Here is a 14375-nt window from a genome sequence, read left to right on the forward strand (position 1 = left end):
AGACAAATGTGGTTTGACAACAATGTGAGTTTGTCCTGCAGAAAATGCTGTTGAATTACATGATAACCATCCATGTATCAGGTAAAAAAAAAAAAAGAAGCTCTTTTCCATCTTCATCTCTGAGGGCAGAACATGCACCTTGTACCTTGAGATCCTCTCTACTTTCCTGATTCATAATGTTTGATACTTTCCAGGGAGAAGCTTTTAAAAAATGATTCTTAAAGGTGCACAGGGGACTGCACTCTTTTTATCCATTTGGCATGTCTTGTAGAGAGATTCCATATATGAGAAGGAATTTTAATCCATTAAGTGAGGAAAAAAGTGGCACTGCTCCGTCCCTTTCTTCTTCTCTGCTACACTTAAAGCATGCCTGCCTTTGGGGAGAAGTTGTAGCAGGAGTCACATGTGACAGGGAGGTACAAGAATAAGTTTCTACGCCTTCTTCAGGGCCGCCATCTTCTCTAGAGGGGAGGAAAAGGACATTAGGAAAACCTCTTTCCTTCCTTTCTCTCCTCCCTCCTACAGCATGTTCCTTCCTTTCTGTGCAAACACTTCCTATTCCGTCAGCAGTCACATGACCAGGTTGCTACGACACGCAGCAGCAGGTCCGAGCCTTCGGCTGCTCCTCCTCTAATGGCTGTTTCAGTTTGAGGAGGGGCGGGTCGCCACTGGCCGGCGTGTAGTAAACTGCACTGCCATTGGAGGAGACCAGCGGCATGCGGGGGTCCTCGGAGTTGTTTTTGGCATCGGTGAAGGAGTCTGTGGAGCCGTTGCCTAGGTGACCGTTGAACAAGGGGTGATTCAACAATTTGGCTGCAGCCCTCTGCCTTTTGAGCTCTGACAGAGTCTGAGCGCGCTCTCCTCTCGGCCAGGCTTCCTCCTGGCTGGGCTGCGTGGTGACGACCCCGCCCTTATCAGATGATGGCGTGTTGCCATTGGAGGGCTGTTGCGGTGGCATGGATGTTGTTGTGGCGATGAGGCCGTTCTGTTTGCCATCTTTGAGGATGGTGGGTAGTTTGGGTTTGTCTGGCAACTCCACAGCTACCACTGGTTTGACCTGGAGGACATCAATAAAGATTACCTTTAATCTCAGTATGAGGCTTCTCTTTTGGCTGATTAAGTACAAGGAGGCCTGACTCTCTACAGGGGAGATCAGGTATCTTTGATCTGGTGCCAATGCTATCAGGCAAAAATAAAATCAGAGGTAAAATCTAATGTTAATAAAGAGAAAGTCTCGCCTTAGAAAACATTGTTAGAATATTTCACTTTTCTGGTAGATTCTTCCACAACCTGCATCAAAGTACTTTCATTTCAGATCATGATTCCCACATTTCTCTTAAAACCTTATTGATAATATGCCTCAATGGGCTGCAGGCAGTGGGTGGAAACGTACAATAGTGATTGCAAAGAGCAAGGCAGCTTTTTTTTTCCAGCAGAGGAAAAACAAGTGTAACTCTCTTTATTTTAAATACTATATGACTATTTCTGAATTCTTATCTACTGAGTCTACTGTTGGTAGAGGATTGCATTGCACTGTTTTTCCATTGTGGGTGTCTTCCTGTATGACTGCTTTTGAGAAAACATTTAACTCTGATACACCTACACCAAAATCTGACATTTAGACTCCTGATGTGTGGGAGGGATGATCATATTCCTGATATTAAAAATGGCTTTTTAGCTGTGCTAAAAGAGTCATGTGAGGTCACACAGGTCTGGGAAGTTATGAGCAGGAAATAATACACCACAAAACAGAGGATAGACCACAAGAAATGTAATGTATGACTATGCAAGGATTCATCTAATTCTAAAGAACTATTAACTATTAACGAGGAAATGCGAGTTTTATGGTCAACAGAAGGAAGCAACTTAAATAACCCCAAATTGAAGCTGCAAGCATAAACCAGTGGCTTTTAGATAGTTAAATTATGTTACTGACACCAAGCACATACTTCCTCCATCACTGCACTCTATGCAGCATTTCCATTATTGCTAAGTGCCTGCATGTGTATGTTTAGGGCAGTTTCTCCAGTGCAATCAGGATTGCTCTGAGACAACTTGAATTATTACTGTGAATTTCCTGTTTATCCCTGGTTATATTTCTTGAGAAACATCAGAAATATAATTTCCAGTTAGTTTCATTTCTCTGGCTTATTCAATCTCACAGCAATTTGGTATGCTGCATAAGACAGCAAATCATAATAAACCAGCACAAACTCAGCTGTAATGAAAGACGACTAACTGGAGGACTCACCTGAACCACCTGGCTGTTCTCCTGATCAGACTCCTTCTCTTTTTCATCCTCCTCCTCCCTCCCTCCCCTCCACACGATGGCCTCTGTCTCGTATTCTTTACGGCACAAGTTGTGTCTGTCAGACAGGCTGGCTCGCCGCACCACTTTTCTGTGGACAGACACAACAGTTTCCAGTCAAATATTGCAAGTTTGAAAGAAGGATGCCATAAAATATGAATGAAACATTTAATAAGCACAATTACAATTTATACAATACTTTCTAGATTATAGCACAAGAACTGCTTACATTTCAAGTTAAAGTTTCTACATTTGAACAATAGTTCACCCCAGAATAAAAAATACATATTTTCCCTCATATGTATACTAAACCTGGACTTTTAATAAAAAGTGTAAATACCACTTGTAGTAGCAGCAGTACTACCAGCAGAGGTCAGCACTTACCCACGACTGCCTGCACTGGATGTTCGCCGACACAGTGAGGTCTTGTGTTTGAGCTGTGACTTCATGATAATGTCGTGCTTGTGTTTCAGATCCAGTAGGATGGCTCTGAACTCCTCATCCTCACACAGATCTTAAAATGAGATGGATAAAGGAAATGTCAGCCCCTTTTAAAATGAAACTGTTTGCTGTGTTTTGCAGCCCTTTAACAAATAAAAGAACAAAACCAGGATAATAAAATGAATTTGCTGAGACAGTTTTTCTCTGAAGTGATGCTAACTTACTGAAGTTGTAAAATATTACCATTTTACAATTTATCAACCATCAAGACTGACAAAAATATAAAAGTTGATATACAGTGTGATGGAAATTGCACAGATTTGCTTTGGCAAAATTTATATCAGCATTTAACTAGAACAAAATCTTGATAGAAAACTTGTATTGACTGAACAAGCTGGAAACGAGTCCCTGCTGAGATAAGACGTTTGTTTTCTTAACCCCCCACCAGGTGTATTGATAAGGAAGTGTTGGGGTGTAATTATACCGATGGGGGTCTCGTCTAGGAAGGTCTTGGCATTCAGACTGGCTCCGTGAGACACCAGCAGCTCTGCCACATGCATCTGAAAACAACAATAACAGCAGCAGAAAATTACATTAACAGTTTCAGAAACCCTTGCGTGTGCGTGCTTATCTGTTTCCTGTTTCCTGTTTTGTTTACCTTACCTGACCCCAGCATGCTGCAGCATGAAGAGGCTGCCATCCATCTGAATCTCTTAGGTCCATGCGAGCTCCCCCCTCCAGCAGCAGCTCTGCAGCCTGCACGTAGCCATTTGCTGCTGCGATGTGGAGCTGCAAGGACAGAGGAGGAACAGTGATTGGGTTTTCCAGTGCAGGATTTGTGATAGATTATGATTGGTGCAAAATTCAGTGTAGGTTTCACACTAAAGCCACATTTCAGATGCATAGGAAAAAAAAAAAGAAAAAAAAAATGTTGCTAACCATATAAGACATCAGTCCAAGTTTGATAGATGTAGATGTGTACCTACAGCCACTAATGTTTTATCAAATTAGGTCCACAACATTATAAAAAGGCTCTGCCATCATTTCAATTCGATGGGCTGCTGGGTCCTGTTGGAACAGCTCAACTGCATTAACAGTTAAGATGAAAACTGATCCTGCTGGCCTGAGATGACCCACTCTGCAGGTCAAAAACTCGCCACTGTGAGGAAACAATTATACCAGGAGCTGAGAAGAGTGAATTACTGCACACCTTTTTAATCAAATCTATTCCTCTAACAGGATATTGACTCTAGTCTTAAACTCTTAAAGCTGTCTGAACCACAGGTGGGCTAGTCAGTACAAATTTGAATGAGTTTGAGAATTAGACAACGGGAATCTGGGAGGTTGCGTTGGTCATTTCACTAGAGGGCATCTTCAAATTGTTCATTTTGACTGATCAGCAGTGCAAAACTCAAAGAAACTCAATTTGCTATCATAGATTACAAGAAATATTCACATTTCAGAAGCTGGAACCTGAAGAGGTATGTCATTTTTACTTGAGTGAATAATTGATGATTAAAGCTGGTGCAACTAATTGTATAATTGATTAGAAGGGCATAGTCCAGTAATAAAATCTGCAAGTGCAACCATACTGTATGTCTGTATATATTTAAATTTTCTATATCGACTTTCCAAATATAAAGAAGACACTGATTTTTTTTCTTACGTGTCTGAAGTGTCTCTGGAAATATTCAAATTTAGCCACTCAGCAGATTACTGTTGTTTTTTGTTTGATGAGTAGTGGTGTAACAATTCTCCAAATTCAGTTTGCTTTTCAATTTAAACTGTGATTTACATTTTGAAATTGTTTGTTTTGTTTTTTCTTGAGATGGATCTCTAACAATTTTGGTTTATAATTGAAATTGTGACTCCCCTACTGGTGAGTAAAGTAAATCTACCAGCCTGGTGTGTATTTTACCAATCTTTGGCTGCTGAACGGTGCTGATTTTGTGCTCTGGTTATATGTTTCGTTGTGGCACATGATTCTCTTTAATTACCAGAAGGGTGTACTACGAAGGGTTAATGGTAAAGTATGTTGAGTCTAAAGCCGGAGTTTTCAATGTCACAAAGGTGGCTCTCTTTTAACATGACTAGATCACCATAGTAACCAATGCTGAACTCAGAACCTGGTTTGGAGCAGAAATGTTAAGTTTCGGATTAAAAAAGTGCAGCTCTTTCATTTATTCTTTCCCTGACAGTGTTCCTCCTCAGCAAAATAAATTCTCAGCCAATGGAAGAAGTTATAGAGAAAAAAAAAAATACTGAAAATAACAGTTTCTGTTGGGGTTTTCTTCAGATATTTCCTTTAAGTAGTGCAAATCCCAGTGAATCTGTCTGAAAAATACACCCACATAATATGGAGTCAGTGGCAGCCTTCATTTAATCAGTATCAGGAATGAAGCCTGATGATTTCTCAGGCAGGCTTCTTTCATTGCCATATCAATAACCTTACACCTCACTGAAAACCCAAACATAACTGGTGTAAAATAACAAGCAGGTTAGTAAAGACTTTCATCACTGCAGGAGTTTGAGCAACTGGTGAGCTTAAACACACCCGAGTGTTACTAAAGAGAGAGAGACAGACTCACAACATAAGGTCCAACATTATTGATCCTCATGCGGAAACTAGGATGTACTGTAACCGGCAGAGGGACATCACAGTCCTGTGCACTGCAGGGGCTCAGACACATGCACTTGATATGGTGATTTTCATCATTTTCTAACAGCTCACTAAAATAAATCAAATGCTACTGCAGGAGGAGGATTTCAGAATGCCAAGAGAAACTAAGACTTTAAAACAAACTGTGAAATATAAAGGTAATTCCAGATGGTACTTCTTTTACAAACAGGAACAGTTGTAATATAAAGGTGTTCTTTAGCTGTGTATTAGAAAGCAGCATGTATACACTGAAAAACACATTTTTAAACACGATTTTAAAAGTCTCCAGGGTTCTTTTAAAAGCAGCTTTTTCTGTGAAAGTTCGCAATGTTTATAACCCACAGTAAATGTATCTACAGCCAAACATCCAAATAAAATTGGAAAGCAGAATGTGGAGGCTGAATCAGGGTCTAAACCACATCAGTTGTGTCAATGGCTCCCTGATCTTCAAGTACCAGACATGTTTAAGTGGACGTTTATCTGAGGTGCTCCAATAAGAAGACATTTTTGAAGCATATCAGGAATGTTAATGTCTGTCAGGTCCTGAAGGGCTCGGGTCTGTCTGGTTTTATTGCCTTTCGACTGATGCTGAAGATGAATCAGACCCACTGCTGCAGGGCTGCGGGGCAAGATCTCTAGGAATGGTGTTCTGCTAATGGAAGACTTGTTTATTTGTTGCTTTTGATTCCAAAACAGTGAACGCAATTTCAGGTTTCTGTATTATTTGACCAAACACAGCATCTTTACAAAATAAAATCCTCACTGACTGAATTTTAAGTCTGTTGGTGTTGGGGTATAGTGAAAAATAGTTGTTTAGAGCCTTTTGTGGCTCCAGAGGGAGCTGCAAAAAAATCTGACAAATTGACGGTGTGAGCTGAGTCAGTGGTTGGGGCTGAAATACTCCAAACTTGAAAATCCAAAAAATCTGTATGTGTGGAGATGAAAGGCCCGTATCCTCAGTCAGAGTTAGTGGTTGGCAGTGTCAGTGGTGCTTAAGGCTAAATTCTAATACCAGCATGCTAACATGCTCACAATAACAATGTTAACATGCCGATGTTTAACAAGTAATGTTTCTCCTTATTTTTTTTTAGCATGTTCTTAAAGGAGCAATGTGTAGCAATGTGTTTGCAAAAAATATTGCAGTCAAAATAGTGAGTTGGAGCCACAGACAGTATATTAAATAAGTTGAAAGCCTATTTACTCTCCAGGAGTGCTGGACACGTCCACATTGCAAATTGACAATAACAAGTGATGACGAGTCACCTGCTGTAAGTTGATCAGCTGTTTATAACTCAATTGTGTGTCAATGAAAAGTTAAGCCTGCTATCCAGGAAACAAAAGCCCACTGCTAAATCACATGTTTTGACCACTCCATTGCCTATTTCGTATCCTCAAGTGTTTTAGAAACACAATAAAGATCAAAACCAAGCTGCCATTTTCCATGCGTGTTACTGAGCGCTATGCCTGTTTCTTTGCCCTGATTGGTTTGTAGGTCTTATCCAATTAGCATGGGCATTTTTGTCTGCACCCATTAATAATGCCTCTTGGAAATAAAAATTAACTGAGAGATCTCAGGCTAATTCATATTTGTGAATTAGTCTGTCTTTCAGAATGTCAAATTTGTGAATTAGTCTGCCAGGCTAGATAACAGTGTTATTGGTTTTGAAGACAATTTAGTCATAAATAAAATAGATGGCAAATAAAATGTTTGATGTGCCAATAGTGCTAGATACAAAGTTAAAGGACCACCAACGTGATCAGAATTCACTCTTAGGATAACATTAATGTCTGTAACAAATTTAAAGCCAATCCATCCAGAAGTTACTGACACATTTCACTCAAAACCCAAAATGTCATGGTGGTGCTAGAGGAAAAGTCAGGGGAAACCAAAGTCAGTGTTGAGATATTTTCATCTGGACCAGAATGACATTGCCATCCCTTGAGCTGTGCTGCCATTATCATAAATGCCTAAAAATCACAATTTTGATAATGTCTGCATAGTGTGCCTGTCATTGCAGTACTTTCCTCAGAGCATTTCAGTTTCCTCTCACAATATCACTGGCAGTCTGTCTGGGGTGTACCCTGCCTCTTGCCCAAAGCATGCTGGGATAAGCTCTCTCTGTCTTATCCAGTTCCATGCCCTTTAGCTGAACTGGAAGTTTTGAACGGTAGGTGTGATAGTGAGGGTGTTTGCGCCCGTCTGTGTGTTAGCCCTGTGAGGGACTGATGACCTGTTCAGGATCTTCCCTGTAACTAAGGATGGTTACTTTGCTACAAATAATCACAGAGATCACAATAACTTCCCTTAAACTGACTAAAATGGTTTCTATCTTTTTGTGTTTCACCGTCTTGTGCTGCATTTCCAATTTGTTATTTTAATATATTATGTAAAGCACTTTGAAATGTCTTTGTCTATATACAACTAAACTTGCCTAAGTATTTTTGATTTTCAGTACGAATCACAATATTCTCTTAGCTTGGGGTTGGGAAATATGGACAAAATGAGATATCACAATATTTTTGATCAAATAGCTCTACTTTAATATGCTCTTTAGCTATGATTTGAAAATACTGAAGGGATGACTATTGGTGCATTTACAAAATATTAACATTAAAAATAATCATCACTAATGTGGATATAATGACTAAGTGGGTAAAGGCAAATAGAACAGTCTGGTAAGTTTGGAAAATTACATCACTTCACTGTAATGCAGCCTGTAAAACCAGGAAACACTTTTGAATTTTTTCATTCAAATCAGATTTGGCTGTTCAATACAAATATTTTACAATTCATGCTTTTTTTTCAGTTCAGTGCACCACACTCATCAGTTCCTTCAGATTTCCACAGTCAGATATAAGTGTGCATCCTCCCATAGTTCAGTTACAAATTGGTGCACAGTGGAGTTTCTCTTCTCAGATTGCTGCAGCCGCTGTTCAGCATCACCTGCCCTGCAGGCTCTGTGCTCTTTCACACTGTGAGTTGAGGGTTAACTTCTACCAAACAAGAGTTGGTGATTGTTTAACCAGTGGAAAGATGAACAAACACATTTTGGTGAGATTTATTTTGTTTGTCGAGTTTGAGTAAAGCTAACAATGATGCTTTTAAAATTAAAATTAGTCTGGTTAGTTTGGAAAGAGCAATAAAACAAAATGTATATTACTCTTTAAAAAAGGTGTCTAACACTCATAATCCTTCGATAATGTTGTCAAACACTTATAATAGCAAAGAAGTACAAGTAAACAAGCAAACATTACCTGCCCTGCACGCTCTGCGGTGCACTCTGAAGTGACATTGAGTCACCAGCACTCTGTTTCTGTCACACTGCTCAGCTTCCAACAGTTTGTCTTTTGTGGTTTGTGCTGATTTTGAGATTGTGTTTGCTCTGTGTACAATGATTTCAGTGAGCAGTTAGTTAGTTAGTTAGTTAGTTAGTTAGTTAGTTAGTTAAAAAGAAGCAGGAGGAGATTTTTTCTTAAAATAATTCTACTTTTGATGTTATATTTTGTAGTTATTATGGTGGAAACACCACCACTTTTGTCCACAGGGGCCTCCTCAGTAAAATCAGTAAAATATGACAGTTCAGTTAATGTGTTTTTGAATGGGTTATTTTGCCCATGCCTTGTTTTTCAGTCATATTTTTCTGACAATAACAGTTTGTCACACCACCGTCGTGTATAAATCCTATAACCTGTATCCGAGAACTATGAATTGCTGAACAAACCGTTTGGTCAACCCATTTGCAAGCACAAGAGCTTCAAATTACTGTTCCTACACATGAAAACAAGGACACAAAATGTATTTCAGCGGAAAACAAAAGATTAACCTTACATAACTTCCTACCAGTTCCCGGTCTCTTCCTGTCTCCTTTGCCAGAGATTTTAATAAGGCATGCTCTACTTTGCTTCATCATGCTCGGATGAAGATTAACAGGAAGCATAAAGCAGGGGGACAAGCAGCTCAATCAGACAATCTGTGGTAAGACTTTAAAGCTTAACAGGGTTATTTTGGGCTACTACCATGTAATGTCCCCTGGCTATTTTCATCCAGTGATCTGTCACTGTGTTTCCTCAGTGTAGCTAAATCCCTGATACATAATAAAGACTTCATTAAGGTTTCTGACATCGTACACTCCACCCTGGAAATTATACGCTAACGATTTTTTGTGCTTTTGTATGCATGAGTGCACTGAACTTCTAAACAAAATAAATTTATTGTTCACTTTATTACAATATATTTTACTGAGGGCAGACACTCAATAATACTAAACAAATGACTCATTTCTAATGCAGCTGATGTAACATGCATGTTTTTCAGGTCTTAGTTGTGGTCTAAAAGGTGCACAACAATGAGAGTACAGGGGAGACTAACACGACATGCTGGTTTAGAGAGGAAGTAAAGCAATTTATGATTCATAATCATTCTAGGAACAGTTTCCACTGACTAACAAGGGACAGTATAAGAGCGTAGTGTCTGACACGAGTACATGATCAAATCTGGTGAGCCCTGTAACCCCCAGGTGGTCTTTCTGGTTCTCAGGCAGTACTTCAGTACAGGAAGTACAATACCAGAATTTTATACTTGATACAATTGTAGTATAAAAAAATAACACTCAATACCTCTTTTGATAGCATGGCAAAAAGAAAGCAAAGTTTACAACCTGGTACTGGTGCAGAAAAAGTCACTGAACACTGTCTACTGTCTGCCGTAGCTGCAAGCCAAATTTCAGGCAGGACAATGAAGACTGAAGTAAAGTGCTGTCTTGAATGAGCACTTAAATCATTGTTTTTACAGGTTCAACACTTTTGATACTAGTATTCTATCTTTTGTAGACATGGTATTGAAAATGTATTGACATTCAATACTTTTACAACCTCAAACGAGCAAGCATGTGCATGTACAGTAAGCCCTGAGGAAAACATCAGTCAATACATTCTCACAGTACTCGTGTGAATCCGTAGTACTGTTTGAAGTCTGTAATGCTTTCATGTCAGTTGAATCATCAGTTGGAGACCCCTCAGTCGACTGGGAGTCTTCTAGTTGAGTGGTCAGAGTGTTTTTGACAATGCGCATCATAGCTATAGGATAAAACAGATAGAAGCTTACAAAAATGCACAGAAAGTGCATTTTGATAAGGAATTATAAATAAGGGGAATCATATTTTTTTTAATTAGCTGGCACACTCGTTACAAACAAAAACAAAAAACCCTTGTGACATCATGCCGGTGGTTAACTTGTGAGAGAGAGAGGGTGAAACCTGAGGTGGAGTGGTTAATAAACAAGTTTCGGCTTTTGTTTTTGAGCTGTGTCATTCTACAGAGAGCAATGCAAGAGCACTGTAAACATAGCAAACTGAATCTCTACAAATAATCTCACGACAAACCACAAAACTAACAGTGATGGAAGCAGAAAAGTGATTGAAGGTCAATGTGACGCCAGACAGCAGCTGGCCATTTTGACTCAGACTTCATACCTGAAGTATGAGCAGGAGGACGCACACTTTTACTGTCTCTGACTGTGGGGAATGCAATGGTTTCCCATCAGAGATGATGAAGAAAGGCATTAAAATGTGAGGGAGGCTAAACCATGAGAATCATCTAGGCTAACATGGAAGTTTGGAGTGTCACTGAACTGAGAAAAAAAGAAAAAGGAACGAATTGTCAAATCTTTGCATTGAGGAGCCAAATCCAATTTGACAAAATTTTGACTGGTGATAAGTAGATGAGAGAAGGTGCCAGGATGTGGCAGTTTCCTAGAGGCACTACATACCAGTGCAGAGCCCGAACGTACCAAACTCTCTGAGACAACTCTACTGAGACAGAGTCTCAGTAGGAAAGATTCATTCATTATCTTTTTGTCAGCATTGTAAAATGATGTATCCTGTTCCAACAGTGTTACAGTTCAGTGCGTACAGGGCTGAAGATAAATGAACAGCTGTGTATCTCAGCTGATACTGTGAGTCCATGACAACAACCATCAAGTCCATGTCAAACTTTAAGGATGAGTCTGAAGACGGTTACTGCCACACTGATGAAAGCCTACTACAGCTTTATTATCATGAATTTATTTTGTCTGTGTTTGTCTATGAATCAGTATGTTTGAAGTTTTAATCTTTTGTTTTAAATCCAATCATTCCTTATCAGTACACATTTTTTTTCTGTAAGAGCATGCGTTGTGCTTATTTATTGGATTCATGGTGGATTATGTTTCACTGTAGATAGTCGTGACTGTCTCACTCACCAGATATGAAACAACTAATTTGGATTTTAAGTAAATCACCATTGTGAAATTTAGCTTTTATGATTCTCAATCACTTCTCATAATTGTTACTTAAATATATTATTACTGGTTTATCTGAACCTATCATTACATATAATTCATGACTGCAGGTTTATTCAGACCTCACACACACACACACACACACACACACACACACACATACACACACATCACTTTGATATCTGCAGAGCATTTTAAAATCATACAGCTGATTTGCCTTTAAGAAGATTATAATGAGTCTCTAAATGCCTGATTAGCTTTCAGGGTTTTATAGCCTTGTGAGCCAGTGTTGCAGAGCATATAATCATTAAAAGGTGAATCTATAATAAAGATGGTCCCTGAATATTTATACACCATTTCCTTTTTCCGCTCAGTGCCAACCTGTGATGCTTGATAATTTGAGAAGAGATGTGGGCGTTTGGCACACCCATACCAGCTTAAACTCTTGACAGAATCTACTGGCTTGGAGGAAGCTATGGCGGAGTTACTTATTTCTTGCTCTGTAATCTTTATTTCTTGGCCTGTTGATGTCATTTATATAGTTTATGTCCTAAACAACTTTAGGATTGTGTCATCTCTTGTTGCCATAGCAGTCATGGTGTTGCTCTTGTCATGGATTACACAGCATTGCATTCAATTGCCTCATTTGTCCGTCACGACTTCCATCTTCTTCCACAGACACACATTGGGAGCAATGATACAATAACCAAACCCTCTGCTAACTGAACTACAGCTCTCTGACAAAAAAAAGAGTCAACCTCGTAAATCTGCTCACTAGAACAAAGCATACTGTAGGGCAGCACAGTGGCTCAGTTGTTAGCACTGTCACCTCACTACTAGAATGTCCTAGGGCTTTTCTGTGTGGAGTTTGCATGTTCTCCCCGTGTTTGCATGGATTTTTCTGCCACCTTCAAAAACACCAATGTGAAGTTAATCTCTGCTGTCAGTGCCCTTGACCAAGGTGCTGGCTTAGAAGTGGAGTTGGTCCCCAGGCGGTAAGCAGTGACCGCACACTGCTCTTAATACTCAAGATGAGTTAAATGCAGCAAACGCATTTCACTATATATGTTGTACTGTGTATGACTGTGCATGTGATAGATAAAGTTGATTTACCTTTTTTTTAAACCTTGCTTTGTCTTTACAAAAGATTTAGCCTGTCTGTTGTCAACACAGGCAGCTGTTTTTGCAGCTCTGAATGCCACAGTGTAATATTTGCTGCTTTTTAAACCTTTTTCAGTTAAACCCACTGACTGTAAATAAAGATGGAAAATGCATCTTCTCTTCCTCGTCCTGTACAAAAACTAAGCCAAAGTACCTCTGATATGAGTGCTGCCATCTTGTGCTGACAAGTCTGTGCAGAAATGATCAGGGTTGAGGCCGCACTTTCAAGTCCCTGCCTACACACCCAGCCAACTCAATCATGAACGGAGCTCAGCTGCCAATCATGAAACTAGAGCTGCAATGATTAGTCTATTGGTTAATAAAAAGAAAATCAACTGCTACATATTTTGGTAATCGATCATTTTTTTCAGTTAGTGTCACTTTAGGCTTTGGGGCATTTTGCTTTTACATTTTATACACAAAAAAATAGATCAATTAATCATGAAAATAATCAGCAGATGAATCGATAATGAAAAGAATCATGAATTGCAGCCATGAAACCTAGATGAAACCCCCTATTCCACTACCAAACTGCTAACACGGAGGGGTGCGGTCTATGGCCTATACTGCAGCCAGCCACCAGGGAGTGATCAAGATGTTTTGGCTTCACTATAGGGGAGCTGTCATGTTGTCCACCTTTATATCTGTCAACTCAAACTAATCTTAAGGAAGTAATACCCAGTAACAGACACTTTCCTGCACCCTCTTCAAAGTAGAGGCCATAATAATTTCTCTTTACTGTAAAGTATTGACATCACATACATGTTTGTCCCCCTTATTTAGCAGCACTTTAACAGCACACTGTACACAAATGTGTTATATATGTAGACATATAATACATTTTAACTTCTACTTTTTATGTGTTTGTAAAGTATGCCTATAAGTTTTTTCTGTCTTTTTCAACAAACTCAAACTCTGTACTGTTTTTTTTTGTTTTGTTTAATATTTTGTCAGTTTCTTTACCCTGATCCAGAGAGAGTACTTTTTATAGTTGAAAGATGATAAACTTTAACTTTAAAAAAAACAGAGTCAGCTTGTTTTAAATTGAGACTGATAAAAGTCACAAAGAACAAAGCACAAAGTCCTACCAGTGTGGCTCCCTGAGAGTCCTGTTGGTTGACCTCCTCTCCCTGTCTCAGCAGTTCCTGAATGTCCCCCAGCATCCTCCGCTCTGTTGACGCTCGTGTCTCGTTGATCATCTCCTGGGTGATGCCTGTCAATCAAACACACAAGCGGAACCACAGCGTTAATCACAAGGGAGGCAGTTCTTTCCTTGTAGCTTTAATATACAGCTGCAGCATGCTGACAGGGCCAGTTTATTACTGATCTGAGGTACATGGAGGGACAGACACGTGGCTCTGGTATAATGGAACAAGGACACAAGAAAATGCTTTCACATAAAAATCATTTCAGCGAGTGAAATTTACAGAGAGAAAGCCTCATTTTCTGAATCGACAGCCTTTAAAAATTATACAGTAAGTTTTCTTTAAGTGGTTCAGTGGATTCTACAATAAAAGCTTCTCAGCAGG

General features: G+C 39.3%; 1 protein-coding gene across 2 annotated transcripts in view; it reads right to left on the bottom strand.

Annotated features, from left to right (window-relative positions):
• Positions 1 to 230: 230 nt before the first annotated feature.
• ppp1r16b (protein phosphatase 1, regulatory subunit 16B) overlaps positions 231 to 14375 on the bottom strand; it is a 129446-nt gene continuing 115301 nt past the window's right edge. For both annotated transcript variants that reach the window (XM_084737442.1, XM_084737451.1), the window contains exons 6-11: positions 13935 to 14059; positions 3413 to 3538; positions 3234 to 3309; positions 2693 to 2822; positions 2252 to 2399; positions 231 to 1057 (exon numbers count right to left, since the gene is read on the bottom strand). In XM_084737442.1, the coding sequence (XP_084593568.1) occupies positions 587 to 1057; positions 2252 to 2399; positions 2693 to 2822; positions 3234 to 3309; positions 3413 to 3538; positions 13935 to 14059 (1076 nt within the window). In that variant the 3' untranslated portion in view covers positions 231 to 586. The remainder of the gene's footprint in view (positions 1058 to 2251; positions 2400 to 2692; positions 2823 to 3233; positions 3310 to 3412; positions 3539 to 13934; positions 14060 to 14375) is intronic.

This window comes from Lutjanus erythropterus, chromosome 2, assembly GCF_056507025.1.
Source record: "Lutjanus erythropterus isolate fLutEry1 chromosome 2, fLutEry1.hap2, whole genome shotgun sequence".
NCBI lineage: Eukaryota > Metazoa > Chordata > Actinopteri > Lutjaniformes > Lutjanidae > Lutjanus > Lutjanus erythropterus.